Source organism: Rhizopus microsporus (assembly GCF_002708625.1).
Source record: "Rhizopus microsporus ATCC 52813 unplaced genomic scaffold scaffold_1, whole genome shotgun sequence".
In the NCBI taxonomy this organism is placed as follows: Eukaryota; Fungi; Mucoromycota; class Mucoromycetes; order Mucorales; family Rhizopodaceae; genus Rhizopus; species Rhizopus microsporus.
In genome coordinates, this window is record NW_019671916.1 from 1,626,159 (window position 1) to 1,641,879 (window position 15,721).

Here is a 15,721-nt window from a genome sequence, read left to right on the forward strand (position 1 = left end):
TGAAAAAGCTGATAATTACAAGAACGAGTTGAACAGAGACAATCCCTTAGGAATGAAGGGCCAAGTGGCAGAAGCTTACGGAGAATTAATTGAAAAGCTCTGGAGTGGGCATTCTCACAGCTTTGCACCACGAGACTTCAAGTATACCATTGGCAAGTTCAATTCATCGTTTTATGGTTACCAGCAGCACGATACACAAGAGCTGTTGGCTTTCTTGCTCGATGGCCTTCATGAAGATTTGAATCGAATCATAAAGAAACCTTATATGGAACTGCCTGATTTTGATGGCATGAAAGATGAAGAGATTGCTAAAAAAAGTTGGGATTATCATCGTGCTAGAAATGATTCGGTTATTGTGGACCTTTTCCAGGGCCAATTCAAGAGTAGGTTGGTCTGTGCCGAATGTAAAAACGTAAGTTGAGTTGCTTCTGATTTACAGAAAGAGTTACTCAACTCCTTTTTCATAGGTTTCTGTCACATTTGATCCATTCATGTATCTGTCCTTACCTTTGCCCATAAAGAAAAAGAGCAAGACAACAATAGTATATGTTCCTTATGATCCAATGAAGAGAATGCAGCGTGTAGTCGTGACATTGAGCAAGGATGCAAGTATTGCTCATCTTCAAAGAGAAATAGCACGAATGATGTCGGTTGAAGATCCATCAACTGTAAGTTAATCCACGTGTTCACGACGGTTATTGACGTACTTTATCCTTAGCTTTTGGTGGTCGAACTCTTTTCGCACAAGATTTACAAAGTATTTCCTCAATATGAGCCCGTAGCTACCATTGGCAGCTCTGATACTATTTACGTTTATCAACTTCCTGGGCCAGTACCGCCTACACCCAAGAGAAAGGTAAAGTCTTACCGATTTGGGAAAGATGATGACGATGATAATGAAGACAGCACATCAGAGCATGATGGCCAATTGATCGTTTTCCCTGTATATTGTGCAACAGTCGACAAAAGTGAACAAGCAACATACACCTCGCCTCAGCAATTCGGCGATCCTTTTGTGATTGGTATTCCTCGTAAATACTGCACAAACGTTGATTCCTTGTACCGTTTGCTATCACAGCATGTAGAGCGATACACTCACTTTAAATTATTTGAAGAAGTCAATGGTGATGCTGAAATGGAGGACGAACCACCTAAATACGAAGCTGTTGTGACTAATGGTCATCAGCAAGACATGGACATTGATGAGCAGCAACAACAACAACCCATCCATACTGCTGCTGCCGTGACAGCAGCTGGTGGTAAAAAGACAGAGCCTATGTCGAATTTGTTCACCATAAAAGTGTTTTCTGGCGGACATACCTATGGCAGACATACAGAAGACTTACTACCTTGCACACACGGCTTGACGCCATGGACGGATTTACGCGAAAGGGCAGAGGATGAGCAAAGGCAACGAGAGGAGTATGAAAGGCAACAAATCCAACCAGACGTCAATGGCAACGATATAGAAGGACTGCCAGAGACAGAGAATGATGATACTGAAATGGAAGACTCCATTGTTATGTCCAGTTCCATGCAGGACGAAGAAGAAGTGGAAAATGCTGCCGTTAACTTTTACCAAAATGATACTATCACTACCACTTATTCCCCCATCATAAACCCTGCTACTGACAATGACACAGAATCTATTCTTTCCAATGAAAACAACGTGGGTAGCAAACCTGAATCACCTGTTCTTGATTCCTTTACAACACCACCTCAGCTTCCCAATTCCTACGACACTATGCGTCACAAGCCAACGATCCCAGTGAAGCGCAAGTTGACATGTCCACCAAGCACCGTTATCCGACAAGGAGAAGGTATCGTTCTTGAATGGACCCCAAAGAGAGCACAGCAGCTCTTTGGCGAGTCACAGTTTAGTAGCTCTAATGGCGTTTCTGGAAGTGGCTGGGAAGATATTGAGGAGCTCGGTGATCCTGAGGAAGCAAAGATGGGACCAACAGATGCCAAGAATAAGCAGCAAATTACTCTTGCGGATTGCCTTGATGAATTCACAAAGGAAGAAGAGTTGGGCGAAGAAGATCTATGGTACTGCCCTAAATGTAAAAAGCACCAAATGGCCACCAAAAAGTTTGATCTCTGGCGTATGCCTGATGTTATGGTAGTTCATCTCAAACGATTCAGTCACTCACGTACTTGGAGAGATAAAATCGATGCGTTCATCGATTTCCCTGTCGAGTCATTGGACCTGACAGATCGTGTGCTAAGTATAGACAATAAGGAAGCTTTGAAAGAAGAGGATAGATTGATTTATGACCTCTATGCGGTTGATAACCATTATGGTGGATTAGGCGGTGGACACTGTAAGTGTTTTGTTCAAAACTTTTCATTAAAACTGATCCTTATTTGATGTAGATACTGCCTATGCACAAAATTTTGAAGACAAGAATTGGTATCACTTTGATGATTCTCATGTTTCTAAAGTGAATGTATCTGATATCAAGGTGAGTCAATATACAGTAACTCTTTCTTATGTATTAATCTTGTGTACGATAGACTTCTGCTGCTTATTTACTATTTTATAAACGAAGAAAGCCTCAAAACCAAGTGAATGAAAAATGTGTGGAGGATATCATTCAAGAGACCAAAGAAAAGCAGCAGGCTGCTGAAAAACAAAACGAGACGGATAATATGATGTCTGATGATCAAATCTTGTCTGCTAAAGAAGAGGATCAGGACCAAACGTCAGAGACAAATACGATAACCAATCGTGATGAACTTAGACGGAGTAATGATGATGATGATATTGTTACAGATTAAATAATAAAAATGTACACTGATTGTCTCTCTTTTTTATTAATGACACACTATATTTAAGCAGTTTGCTTCTTGGCAGCGGCAAGGGTGGAGGCAAGGGCAAAGCGACGCTACGGCAAAACATAAGGGTTACATTCTCCAACACAATCAAATAAACTTACTTGGTTCTTGTATTTTAACAACTTGAAACGATCGAAATCGGACAAGGAAGCACGAACGTTACGTTGTTCGATCTTCTTGGCCCAAGCGGTCTTGTTCCAAGCAGCAACGACATCGCTCTTTTCAATAGCTTTCTTGAGAGCACCTTGACCGATGCTACGAGGAAGGTTCTTGATGACGATGGGAGTCAAGACCATACGACGGAAGGGGAAGGCTTGACGAGCAACACCAGTGGTGGGACCATCGATGAGAGCACGGTTGTGATCGACAATATCAACAATAACAGCCAATTTACCGGCATCAGCACCGGAGTTAATGAGAACAACACGACCCACTTCGACTTGACGCTTGAATGAACCTTGCTATAATATTTATAGTTAATGTCAAGTTGAAAACAAAATTTTAAAGACATGAGTGGATCAAGTTGTGAAAAAGAATGAAAATGGATAAGGTTGTATTTGATTGCTGTTTTAATGGGTGTCATTGAAAATTGTAAAATGTCTAATGTTACTGCTGCTGTAGACACATGTTGAAATGTAAGCTGGGAAAGAATATATATACACATAATATCCATATGATTGACAATCATCCATTTCTATTTCTTTTTCAAAACTGAATCCATCCACATCTTTTCATCTGTGCGATATGTACCATGGTTGATATTATCTAGATGGCCTTGATAAGAGTGAAAGAAGGGAAAGAATAGGCAGAGCGGCCTTATTTGGTTGGCTTTATGGAATGCTTAAAGATGTAGGAACGTTGTTACACCGGACATACTTGACCGGAATAAGAAATTTTGGTGTGCACATATGCAGGTCAGCATTTCTGCCTCAGTCTGTCTCTTTATCTCCCCTCCCTCTTTTTTTTTTCTTTATGCTGTTCCTGTGTGTATTCTATTTATTGTGTGCAGGTGCATATGCATATAGGCCAGGTTAGGAATATAATGAAAATATTATAATTATAAAACAGCAGATCCTTATAAAAACACAAGTGGTTATCTGGCACGGAATGGGTGATACCTGCTGTAGTGAGGACTCTATGGGTCGAATGACTGTTCTACTTCATAAATATTTGGGAAATGATACCTTTGTTCACAGTGTTAGTTTGGCTGAGAATGCAGAAGAAGATCGGAAAGCTGGTTATTTTGGACAAATCAATATACAAGTGGATCAAGTATGTGAAAAGTTGGCAACCATACCAGAACTACAGAATGGATATAATGCTATAGGGTTTTCTCAGGCAAGTATTAAAAGAAAAAGTATAAGCAACAGATCTAATAGTCATGTGTTGCGCAGGGTGGTCTATTTTTGAGGTAAATAAAGAATGAATAATAAAGGGCTCGAGATCTATTTTTAACTGCAGAAAGAAGAACTTTGCTACAAAGATGTAATCAACCGCGTATGCATCGATTAATTACCTTTGGTTCTCCACATGGAGGTTTGATTAAAAATTCCCTTTGTTTGTTTAGAAGGTTTAATAATAGTAACAATAGGTGTATCTGACATTCCAAACTGTATGAATCAGATTGATCCTTTCTGTGGGATGATGAGGTTCCTTGTCCGTAGTGGCGCTTATTCAGAATATGCACAAAAGAACATCGTTCCAACCCAGTATTATCGGGATCCGTTCAGCTTAGCGGGTAAACATTTGTGTAATCTAGTATAACAATGAAGTTCATAATAATGAAATAGATTATATATCAAAATGCTCATTTTTACCTTATAACAACAATGAACTTCAACACAAGGACAGTCTTAAATATAAAGAAAATATAGTATCTTTAGAGAAATTGATCTTGATTCGATTCACTCAAGAAGAAATAGTGAAACCTGCACAGTCAGCCGTAAGTCTATACCAATCATAAACAACGAAAATGTTGATCTCATATTTAACCTTAGTGGTTCTGGGTCTATAATGAAAATAATGGCATCGTCCCTCTCGAAGATCAAGCGCTATATGTATACGATTGGTTAGGGTTAAGGAAATTAAATGAAGCAGGACGTCTAGAATTTTTAGTAGCTCCAGGGCGGCATGTAAGTCATTGATCATTAAGGAGTTAAAGGGGAGAAGCAAGTTTATATATTCTTTATTATGTACAGATGCAAATAAGCGATGAATACTTTGAACAAATAGTTAAAGCTTACCTAATGGTTGAATCATTACGTATGGTCAATGAAATTCAAATTGGCTGAAAAGGTGGGCTTTTGCTGATCTATACATTTAATTTAAGCCAAATACCAAAATTATACAAATTTCCAAATTTAGCTTTTGTGTACTATTTAGAAGCCTCACTTACTTTTGAATATACTCTTAACTATAAAAGACCCTCTTTTTTCTTTCTTTCTTTCTTCTTCCTTTTTCTTAAATAAACATGATCTACTTGTCATTCTTCTTAATTTTATTGACGTCGCTCATCCATGCTTTACCTATCACTACTAATTCTATCACATCTCCAACCACAGCAACTATAACCAGCACTCACTTTACGCCTATCATGCAAGAAGAAGAAGAAATAGATGACAATTCATGCTCTCTGACAATAGATTATCCTATTCAAATCGAACATTTTGCTCAACTTATTGCCACTCACTGGCAATTTGATCATTTGGATACAATCATTACCAAGACCTATCGAACCATAGCAGAACAATTCCAAAAGCACATTCAAGTGTCAAGCACATCTCCACCTGACTCTCATCAACACACATTTGCTTCACCCGATAATCTCATGGACCTCGAAATTCTTCACGCACAAATATTTGGGGCGATCCAAGCACATACGGAAGGAAATCTACCGCTTGCATGGGATCGCTTAGCGGATAAACTTGGAAGACCTGCACTTGAAAGTTACATCCGAACCAAGACACTCGAGTACTGCAAGGTAGCACCCGACTTGGTTAGCAGCACCTGTTTACAACAGAATGCAGTAAAACTATCTTTAGAAATGGATGAATACATACGTGATAACTTACGCGAAATATATACAATCTTGGATACTGAGACGCTACCGGTTTTATTAGAAAAGACCAGCAAAGATTTGATGAAGCTTCTAGAGTATTTCAATCGTACGTTTCTTTCCAGGGATAATCAGCGACTTGTCTTGGATGTGATACCTTGGAGTGAACGTCCTTTATCCTTAACGTCACAACTCATGCCATCATTTTCAATGTATCATCATGACGATAACCATATAACTGATTTCTTTATAGATTACGCCTGTCTATCAAAAGCTTAAAGGAAAAATATATATGCACATACATAGTATATACCAATGAAAAAATGTATTATACCCTCTTCTATCTTTTGCTTTTGTTATTTAATAAAAACATCTTTTTCTTTTTTCCGTTAAGGTTCACTTTCTGCAATGCACCCCTCACTTTCTCTCTCTCTTTTTTTGAACTTTTGTTTATTTCTCCTTTCAATCTTGTAAAAATAATAGCCTAAATTGTGTATCTCATTTATCACTAGGCAACAATGTGTTACACTACATCTAGTCTCTTTTTGAAGAACTCATCTTATAGTCACTTTAACAAAAGAAAAAAAAAAAATGAAAAGAAACGCTATACACAGAAAATAGCTGAGCGCATGAAAAGTGACGATCGCGGCAGGAGTCAAGGAACCCACGAAAAAGACAAGGTATCGCAAAAGGAGATAAAAGGAGACCAAACAAAACTTTACAACTGTCGCTGGTGGCTGTCTGTGAAGTTGTTTTCGCTTTTTATAGAAATATCTATTTGTTCTTTTATAGGCATATATGTATAAATAAACATGTAGACTGCAAGATTATGTACTCGAAGATAAATAACAATAAGTTTATCATTACATCCCTCTACGTAAAGTAAGCCCTGTTTTCTGTGTCTGGTTCCGAAATTTGAAGCAAAGCGATAACGAGACTCTCCCTTCCGTCTCGTCACCTGCTAAAGCCACAACTCACAAAAGAAAGCTACAATAAAAAGGATCATCTAGAGCTATCCAAAAAGAGGATGTGTAATACAAATCTCAAGGACGTCCTGTATTGCAGATGATAGTGCAGATCTTTTTTATCAAAATTTCCCTCCCAAACATTCTATTCTACATAATAAGTTTAGCAGTTTAGACTCTGTTTGATTATTATCGTTATGATGATATATGCCAAGTAAAGAGTGAGCGCCGTGTAGCACTATGTTAGAACAGACTGACTTGTAAACAAAATTGAGATAAAAATACCAGTCAATGATATGCCTTAAAAATAGCATGCTCTATTGTTTATGAACTTGATTGTTTTCATGATATTCCTTTTACATCATGTGGAACTAGCATTTGTGTGTCTAATGGAGGCCGTTTATCCTTAAGCACACGCGATTCAGTTATGGGATGGCACCTCTATCTAGGCGACTTTTATCGGATAAAAATAACTGGTTTTAAAGAAGAGAAGCCTGTCAAATGCGAACGCATTGTTGTACACATCGTATTATAATAGCGCATACATTAAAGAGGGATGTTTTCAGTAAAGAAAGCACTATTTATTAGAAGGCACTTTAAATACAGTTTTCTTTTTTTCTACAAACATGTCGTCTTTCTTATGTTTGCTACCAAAAAAGAAACTAGACAGTCTCTTTTTACTGCTAGTTGCCTTGGGTATAATCTCTATAGACTGAGCATCATACTCTTCTTCTGAGGATGATAGGTCGCTTATTAACGGCGGTGTTGTATCCTCCATTACAGTTTGACCATAGCTATCTTTTATACCATGTAAAGTGCCTTCCATCGCACTCATCATTTCCTTTTGACATCGTGTCAGCCTCGTTTTTATAAAGTTTAGAAAAAGACTTACATTAATTCGTTCAACTAGCTCGTTTGACTGCTTTCTGCTTTTTATCACAGACGCAGTGGCTGTCTGGTTCGCCACTTCTGCTGTATTACATAATTGGCTCGTGTTACTGACGAACGGCGCCACGGGTGGAATAGGTAACTGGTATTCTTCTTTTGTGGGGCTATTTTGTAACTGCTGTTTCAGCTGTTTGTTTTCATTTTCTAGCTTGAGCAACAAGTCTAAATTCTCATTTGTTTGGTCAATTTGAGCTTTGGTAAGAGCCTCTATCTCTGCTTGATGTCGCTTCATTAAGAACCGCTCTCGCTCTTCAAGCTGTTGCTTTGCTTCGTTATAAGCAGCTTCGTATTCTATTGCTTTCTTTTTCCATTCCATTACGATTATTTTCAGGTTATTGATGGTAGACTATAAAGGCTTTCAGTTATCTACATCGTGTCATTCCAAATCGATGTGTTACCTCTTTTTGCTCTAGGCATTTTTGTAGACTTAATATGTCATTTTCTGTGTCATAGCTTAGATCAATGATTGATTTTCTATTTGAAGGTGTAGGTGGTAACGGTCTCTTTGTACTGTTTGCCATGGTAATAAATAATGAATAATGAAAAAGACAAAATGAAATACGACATTTTATATACAGTTGTTATTGTTGTTGTTGTGGTTACTATTTATGGATATTCATCCTTCTCATTTGAACTTCTGCACGCTCGTTGTATTGCTTTACTACACATCAAAAGCTTATTCAACATAAGCTGCTTACACAAAAGCTTTGAAAAAGTCCGCCTATGTCTTCGTTTCTTTCCTTTCCTTTCCTTATTGTTGTATATAATCTTACAAGTCTTTATCTCCTTTTCTTTACTCATATGATCTGGCATCATGCTTCGTCATTGTTTACCTAAATGACTGAGCCACCAAATTAGGGAGCCACTCTATAAACATTGAATGTAACACAAATGCATCAGCCTGTCATCATAAGTCCATTTTTTTTTTGAATTATTTATTATTTTTAAAATAATTACATCTATGCAATAAAAAAAAGAGAGAAACTGAGCTTATTCTCTGGAGATATCACGTCCCCAGAAAGTTTTTTTAGTCCAATCGGTAATGACCAGCCATCGGTTACGTGCAGAAAAGATGTTGGAGAGATAAGCGGAACGCCAAAAAGCGAATGTGGCAACACCACCTGAGGCCAAGTTACCAGGTCCCAAAGGAAGATCAGCAATAGCCTTATCTGATCCAATGTAACAGAGAGAACCTTGATGAGTGTAGTGGAAAGGCTTGATATCTTGAGCCTTTTGTAACTTGCGTAGTTTCTTTGCCTTTTCTTCTTCTGTCGTTGCTTCCTCAAGCTCGGCTTCGTACTGCTCTGTGGCATGTAGTTGAGCAAAGACACGGGCAAGATACTTTCCTTGTTGAGAGGCGACTTGAGCAGTAGGTGCGTATTTGGTGGCAGTACAGTCACCGAGTGCATAAATATCCTTGGCGCCTGCCATTCGAAGCCAGTCGTCAACGACCAAACCACGACGAACGTTTTGAGCTTCGGGGTACTTGGCCATCAAATTTTTGACCAATGGGCGAGAGGTGTTACCGGTAGCCCAGACGAGGAGACCATAGGGAATTGTGTCCGCATTGCCATCAGGTCGTTGAACGACAATTTCTTTTTCCTTGACTTCTTTAACCATAGTCTTGGTGTGAATTTCAATGTTTTGTTCCTTAAACGTTGATTCAGTATAATCAATCAGCTGCTTTGAGAAGGCAGGAAGAACGTTTGGCATGGCTTCGACAAGCGTGATCTTGATCTTGCCAACAAGTTCTATCATGGAATTAGAATCAATGTGTTTGAAACGCACTCCTCTACTTCTTACCTGGGTACCAAGCTGTCAAATCGTCTACCAAGAAATCATGTAATTCGGCAGCGTATTCAATACCGGTAGGGCCTCCACCAACGACAACCATGTGCAGCAGACGTTCTATTTCCTCAGGAGATTGACCAGGGAAAGCAGCGGTTTCAATACAATCCATGAGCTTGCTACGGATCTTTTGAGCGTCCCAAACTTCTTTCAGGAAGCAGCCATGCTCCTCAACACCCTTGATACCGAACGTTTGACTTTGTGCACCAACACCGACAACAAGGTAGTCATAGCCAATGGTACTGACGGAACTTTCACCCTTTATTTCGGAATTATCTATTTTCCTAATTTAGTAAACAGTCCTGCGTGTCCTTGTGAGGCAATGATGATGACAAGCTTACCAACAATCGTAATTTCCTTCTTTTCTGCGTTGATGTCAGTACATTCAGCTTCATAGACTTTGACCTCATTAGGCTTATGGCGAGTGATGAATCGAATAGGTTCGACCAGAGAACGGAAATCAAGTGTGCCGACTGTACAGCTGGGCAAAAGAGGAGTAAATAAGAAGTAATTACGTGGTGATACAACGATCACATTGTAAAGGTCAGTGTCGATAGATTTCAAGAAGGATGTAGATCCCCATCCACTGCCGAGAACAACAATGGTCTTTTTGCTGGGATCATGGGGAACAGGGTTCATGGTAGGATGAAGATGTACATACATGGCTATACATCATCGTTCAACGTTTAATTTTACAGCATATACACGTATATTCACTTACTATAGAAAGTATAACCAACAAAGCCCACTGCACCCACCTTGGCTGTAGTCTTGAATGCCTTCCATTTAGAATACTTTGCTTTGGGTTGGCTTGATGACACAGTAGAATTGTATCTTTGAAAGCTATGTCGCACAATAGGTGCTTGTCGATAAGCCGCTTTTTTGAAAGATACAATTTAGCATGTGTAAGCGCGTGTCAATCCCTTCCAAGGTTTATCATGTCTTACCTCTGAATGCTCTTGTAGCAGATTGCATCTTTTATATAAATGATAAAGTTTATAATTCCAAAAGAAAGAGATATTTTATAAAAAATGCCAATTCTTTAAAATTCAAAATTAAAAAAAAAAGAAGAGAAAAAAGAGGTAAAACACGGGAAAAAAATTTAACAAAAAAAGTTATCAGATAGAGAAGGGTACACAGATGTCCTTTTAGGGACTTGCTTTTTTTCCGAGAAATGGATCTGCTAGCCTATAAGCTCAAACGTGACTATGTCTTGTTTCTACATGTGAAATCAGACATTTACTTTATATTTATCCCTAAAAAGACCAAAGGAGTCATATGTAAAGTATATCAAAGATAATATCGTAGTCAGGTTGTTTTATTAAAAAAGTTATGTTTAATAATAAAAAAGGATGTAAATTAATCCGATAATTTAAAGTATATCATAAACAATAGTTACATATCCTTCTTCTTGAGCCTTCATTTATACAGATTGAATATACCTCGATAAAATAAGGCTTATCATCTAGTCTTGTAGTATCATTCTTTGCACAAGTATTTGACAAGAAAAAAAAAGGAACTGTATTTGACACGTATATTTCAGCCTTTATTTAGTGAGCGTAGTTGCAACCACGACATTCAAAGCCACTCTATATAAATGGAAGTGGGCATACACAGTTTAGCACTATGAAGAAAAGTAGAGCTGCCTTCTGTAAGCTCAATAGACTGCGCCTTTTGGATTCTATTAGTCATGCTTTGCTAATAAGGTTTACCGAAAATGTCATTTTGTATACAGTCAGGCTGGCGGATATTGGCGATTACAAAAAAAGTAGTAGCAACGTTGCCAAAAAGGCGACAGAGGATGTGATGGCTGCTCAATCTTGGTACAGAAAGTTCAACCAAGCTACCATGGTTGGTTGGTTTCTTTTCAAGAAGAAGAGATAAAAAGAAACGTTATTTATTCTAGCTTTACGTTGTCAGTTTAACCAACAAAGAACCAAGATCATCCAAGCATAATTATGATAAATTCGTATTTGCATTATTTAGCCTACTTTCTGGTGCATGTAAGAGGTTATGTGCCGCATTTGGGTCGTAAGTTTGTGAGTTTAATCCATGTTTATATCACCAATTGGGTCAAACTCTCCATTCATAATCATATACTTTGTGTGCCTTTTTCCTTGTCGACTGCGTCAAAAAATATATATCTTCAATTGTTAATCCTTCGCCATCCTCTTTTGAAAGATAACATCCATGCGGCTAAGGACTATTGGCAATTGGGTTTCATTTTTATTGGTGTCCTCAGTTATCGTATCCTCATGAGCAAGCTCCATCAGTACTGGGTTTGCCATAACGGTATGGTCAACACTGTTTGCTTGACTCTGCCTTCTTTTAGTTTTCTCAAAATCTTTTGGATTAATTTCCATAGTTGATTCAAGTAAAGTCCCTTCATCGGCTACTTTTGGTGAAATGTGCCAGTTGCTTGTGCATTGAGATTCGGGAATCGACTCCAGTACACAGGTAGTTTCTTGTTCTGTCTCATTGAAAACGCATCTATTTTGAATTTGTCGAAGCCTCATTGCTTTCTTAGATGGTTGAACCATTTCCATGGTAATACCTACTCGTACAGAAGTATCTTCTTTCGGCTGAGACGATCTGCTATGGTATTCTGAATCCCTGAAATGTGATGACAGACCAATTTCACGTTGTGTTCGCCGCATACTGCTTGAATTTGTATCGCCAGTTCTTGAAGAATCTGTGATGATGTTCCCCCTGTCTTGTCTCACATATTTTAATGCTGTTGTATTGCCCAAGTATATCTGTATGATCGAGTTCTCTTACTGTGGTACATGAGCTTGTAGTGCAGACAGGATGGCTTTAACTCGCGAACATTTATGTTGTCTTCTTTTTCTTCCGCGGACCGGATCCCTGCTGTTTGTACTGAAGCTAAACTTAAGGGTAATTTATGCGCATAAACTGTCATGTATGGTTGATGCGAATAAATAATGAAAATGCAGATAGGCTTCGCTGTACCACTTCTACTTTCGCTTGCCATTACCGAAATAATACAAATAAACTGGTTGACTAGTCCTATTATGGTAGATATTAGCATTTATTAGTCATTCAGTATAATACAACATACAAAGAACACAATACAAGAAAATGGTGCAAAGGTTAAAGAGATTCGAACATATCTTCAGCTAAAGAAACATCAGCATTGATTTCTTTTTATTCTTGAGGACGCTTGGACCAGAGAAGCTTTTTCAGCTTCAGCCATTGTTTTGCCTTTCCAAATCGATCAAAACAAAATCTCCAAATCATTAACGATAGTATCAGTTCTATAGGGAAAGTTGAAAACAGAGCTTTTACCAATCGACGTGTTTTTTACAGGTAGGTACCATATCTCGCGTTGAAGTGGAAGCAAACAAGGCTGGGTTAGGAAAGATGTATCTATTATTAGAATGAAGGTGATTAACCGCAAACTTGTGATTTAGAAAAAGTTCTTCATATTCTGATAGTTATGAATAATAGGCGGTGATGTATACAATTGACTGTGATATAGTTATATTTTATTACTTTATACAATGTGAAAATGCTGCAACAGGAAAAAAAATGCATATAATATATAAATGAAGAAAAAAGAATTAAAAAAGCTTAATCGCTCTTCTTGTAAAAATCAGCAATCTTGGAGTTATATTCCAAGGATACATCGTAGGTATGAGCTGTGGCATTGGCAGCGTCTGATTCTGACATGACTTGCATACCATTCTTGAGCACACCACATCGTAAAGAAGTGAGCAAGTTACGAGCGCCATTAGAGTGGTTATAAATACCACCGTTAAAAGCAGTTGTCATGTCTTTACCAATAGCTGTTGAAAGATACTTGACACCGCCAGGATGTTCTCTCATGAATTTTCCAACATCATACAAGACACCTTCGATTAAGATCCACTTTTTGTTTTCGTTCAGTACCAGTGATTGGAATTCATCCCATGTGAATACGGGTAAATCCTTGAGTGGGGTGCCGTAGTTGAGTTTGGCCTTTTCAGCGCGCAGTTTCTTTTCTTGCATGAAGATGCGGCCCTTGCTAACTTCATTGGAGGGGAATTCTTTGAGCTCATAAGCGAGACCGAACCAGGAGAGAACGATGATCAACCACTTGGTAGGATCATATTGACCCCACTTGATGGCATTACGGTAATCTTGAGGGAATTGGTGATGGAAGTTGTGGTATCCTTCTCCAAGGGTGGCTATGGCCGTAATCCAGTGGTCACGAGGGCTGTTGTGATCATCAAATGTGGCCTCACCCAAGTAGTGAGCTAAACTGTTGACGCAGAAGGTAGCATGGTGAACAAAGCAGAGACGGAAGACTGCAGCATAAAAGAACCCACCCTAATGAATCATATTGATGAGTTTATAATTGTTAAAAGCGGTATTTGAAGCTTACTCTAAAATCGCCCCAGCCAAGACCAGCCACTAAAGTAGGAAAGAGGAACCCCATTCCTAGGGCGAAATAAGGATAAAGCTTGTGTTGGAAGGCAACGACAGGATCAGCCTTGAGATCAGCAACATCGGCATATCCAATGCGGTTCTTTGGTCTTTGCACAAGCATCCAACCGAAGTGAGAAAAGAAGAAGCCACGGTGAGCGCTATAAGGGTCCTTGTCTGTATCGGTCCATCGGTGATGAGCACGGTGGCCACGAGACCACCAGTAGATGGAACCTTCAACAGCGCCAGCGCCAGCAAAACAAAAGATCCAACGAAGTAAGAGAGTGCCGCGATAAGCACGATGTGCCCACATACGATGATAGCCAGCAGTAATGCCAAGTCCAGTAATAAAGTAATATACAATGGCCCAAATCAAGGTCTGCCTTTTCAATTCGGTACTAAAGACACCATAGAGAGCAATTAAGGGAGTAGAGAGTAGTAAGATTGACTGAGGCCAATTGACAAACTTGTACCAATTCTTTGCAGTGACAGGTTGATCAAACAATGGGGGCATCTGTGTCTTTGGAAGAGGAGGCTTCATTGCCTCGGTTTTTGTGCAATCCATTGTAGTAAGGACCTCTGTGGCTGTCATCTTCTCCCTTTGAAAAGATAAGATAATACTAGAGAAAGAGGAAAGTCGAATGATTTTCGTTAACTCCTTAAGGCTTTTATATCTGAACAAAAAAATCTTTGTTGGGTGGGTGGGGCCAATGTTGGGGTGACACCATCCAATAGGAGCTTTCGGTGCCTTTCTCTTTATGTCCCTATTTTTGCAAAGATAACTGGATCGGGATTGAGTCTCCTTTTCTTTTTTTTTTAACTAAACGCTGAGCAAATGAGATAAAGCAGAAAACATCTTTATGAAGTTCGAGCAATGACTTGGTTTCTATGGTAACAAATTGAAATGTATTTCATGCCTAAATGAAAACGTATTCCCTTTTTTTCTATATTGGGAGTAGAGGGGGGTGGTTGATCAACAACTGTACACTAATTGTTGCGCGTGTCATTGATAGTGGTAAAGGCGACACAAAATATGGGGGAATGACTTGTCCTTACTCCAGATATGTGCGTAGCATATGATAATACTGACAATGTCTATGAAGGGGCATGATCATGAGCTTTTCTGTTTCATAAGTACCTTTAACCATAAAATGTTGATATTTGAACGTCGTTGAATAGAACGGAATTATCTTATCTAAAATGTCCTTTTCGTATCAAACATAAATAGTTGTCTATTCTATTAAGTATAGCAAGCTTATTTATAAAGCAATCGCAGAACAAACAATGCAGTAATGAAAACTTAGAAGCTCTTTTAATATCAGGATATAGCTGCCTACGGTAGATGAGGTTGATAATTGCTTTACAAGTCACTAATACTAATGCTTGCTCTCTCTCTCTCTCCGTATCAAGCACACACTTTAATGTATAGAATACGTACAATTGATCGGTATACGCAATGCTCATGTCCTTTAAAAAGCTTCATATATTTCCTTAAAAAGAAATAAAACTACATTCATAAGCTATAAAGGTTGCAGTACCATTGTACAACTTACAACAGCAACTCCCTCTCTTGGAACGTTTATCGATAACAGATCTTACCACTGGTAGCCTAACATTTGATGACTTGATTTTTTTTTTTTTT

General features: G+C 38.6%; 7 protein-coding genes across 7 annotated transcripts in view; 3 read left to right on the forward strand and 4 right to left on the reverse strand.

Moving 5' to 3' along the window:
* Positions 1–3,024, forward strand: part of RHIMIDRAFT_310247 (UCH-domain-containing protein) — a 4,197-nt gene extending 1,173 nt beyond the window's left edge. The window contains exons 2-7 of the mRNA XM_023614639.1: positions 9–412; positions 468–668; positions 719–2,324; positions 2,377–2,465; positions 2,518–2,888; positions 2,940–3,024. Of these exons, the coding sequence (XP_023471273.1) occupies positions 9–412; positions 468–668; positions 719–2,324; positions 2,377–2,465; positions 2,518–2,781 (2,564 nt within the window). The 3' untranslated portion in view covers positions 2,782–2,888; positions 2,940–3,024. The remainder of the gene's footprint in view (positions 1–8; positions 413–467; positions 669–718; positions 2,325–2,376; positions 2,466–2,517; positions 2,889–2,939) is intronic.
* On the reverse strand, positions 2,835–3,591 carry RHIMIDRAFT_243618 (putative ribosomal protein; the record flags this gene model as incomplete). Its single annotated transcript, XM_023609964.1, has 3 exons — positions 2,835–2,888; positions 2,940–3,299; positions 3,589–3,591. The coding sequence occupies 3 exons, from the start codon at positions 3,589–3,591 to the stop codon at positions 2,835–2,837; spliced, it is 417 nt and encodes a 138-aa protein (XP_023471274.1).
* A 354-nt stretch (positions 3,592–3,945) lies between these two features.
* Positions 3,946–5,129, forward strand: RHIMIDRAFT_232995 (alpha/beta-hydrolase; the record flags this gene model as incomplete). The annotated part of the gene is made up of 6 exons (XM_023607861.1): positions 3,946–4,180; positions 4,300–4,374; positions 4,430–4,576; positions 4,629–4,780; positions 4,836–4,970; positions 5,037–5,129. 6 exons carry the CDS (start codon positions 3,946–3,948, stop codon positions 5,127–5,129), a joined length of 837 nt encoding a protein of 278 aa, XP_023471275.1.
* Positions 5,130–5,308: 179 nt separating this feature from the next.
* RHIMIDRAFT_232996 (uncharacterized protein) lies at positions 5,309–6,172 on the forward strand (the record flags this gene model as incomplete). Its single annotated transcript, XM_023607862.1, has 1 exon — positions 5,309–6,172. One exon carries the CDS (start codon positions 5,309–5,311, stop codon positions 6,170–6,172), a length of 864 nt encoding a protein of 287 aa, XP_023471276.1.
* Positions 6,173–7,435: 1,263 nt separating this feature from the next.
* Positions 7,436–8,327, reverse strand: RHIMIDRAFT_232997 (uncharacterized protein; the record flags this gene model as incomplete). Its single annotated transcript, XM_023607863.1, has 3 exons — positions 7,436–7,699; positions 7,751–8,152; positions 8,205–8,327. The coding sequence occupies 3 exons, from the start codon at positions 8,325–8,327 to the stop codon at positions 7,436–7,438; spliced, it is 789 nt and encodes a 262-aa protein (XP_023471277.1).
* A 378-nt stretch (positions 8,328–8,705) lies between these two features.
* On the reverse strand, positions 8,706–10,726 carry RHIMIDRAFT_307405 (FAD/NAD(P)-binding domain-containing protein). The gene is made up of 5 exons (XM_023614524.1): positions 10,602–10,726; positions 10,376–10,531; positions 9,996–10,319; positions 9,610–9,930; positions 8,706–9,557 (listed from the first exon to the last, which is right to left on the reverse strand). The coding sequence occupies exons 1-5, from the start codon at positions 10,627–10,629 to the stop codon at positions 8,797–8,799; spliced, it is 1,590 nt and encodes a 529-aa protein (XP_023471278.1). The 5' UTR covers positions 10,630–10,726; the 3' UTR covers positions 8,706–8,796.
* A 2,412-nt stretch (positions 10,727–13,138) lies between these two features.
* On the reverse strand, positions 13,139–14,709 carry RHIMIDRAFT_221818 (delta-9 desaturase). Its single transcript, XM_023607444.1, has 2 exons — positions 14,039–14,709; positions 13,139–13,983 (listed from the first exon to the last, which is right to left on the reverse strand). The coding sequence occupies exons 1-2, from the start codon at positions 14,669–14,671 to the stop codon at positions 13,246–13,248; spliced, it is 1,371 nt and encodes a 456-aa protein (XP_023471279.1). The 5' UTR covers positions 14,672–14,709; the 3' UTR covers positions 13,139–13,245.
* Between the last annotated feature and the right edge of the window lie 1,012 nt (positions 14,710–15,721).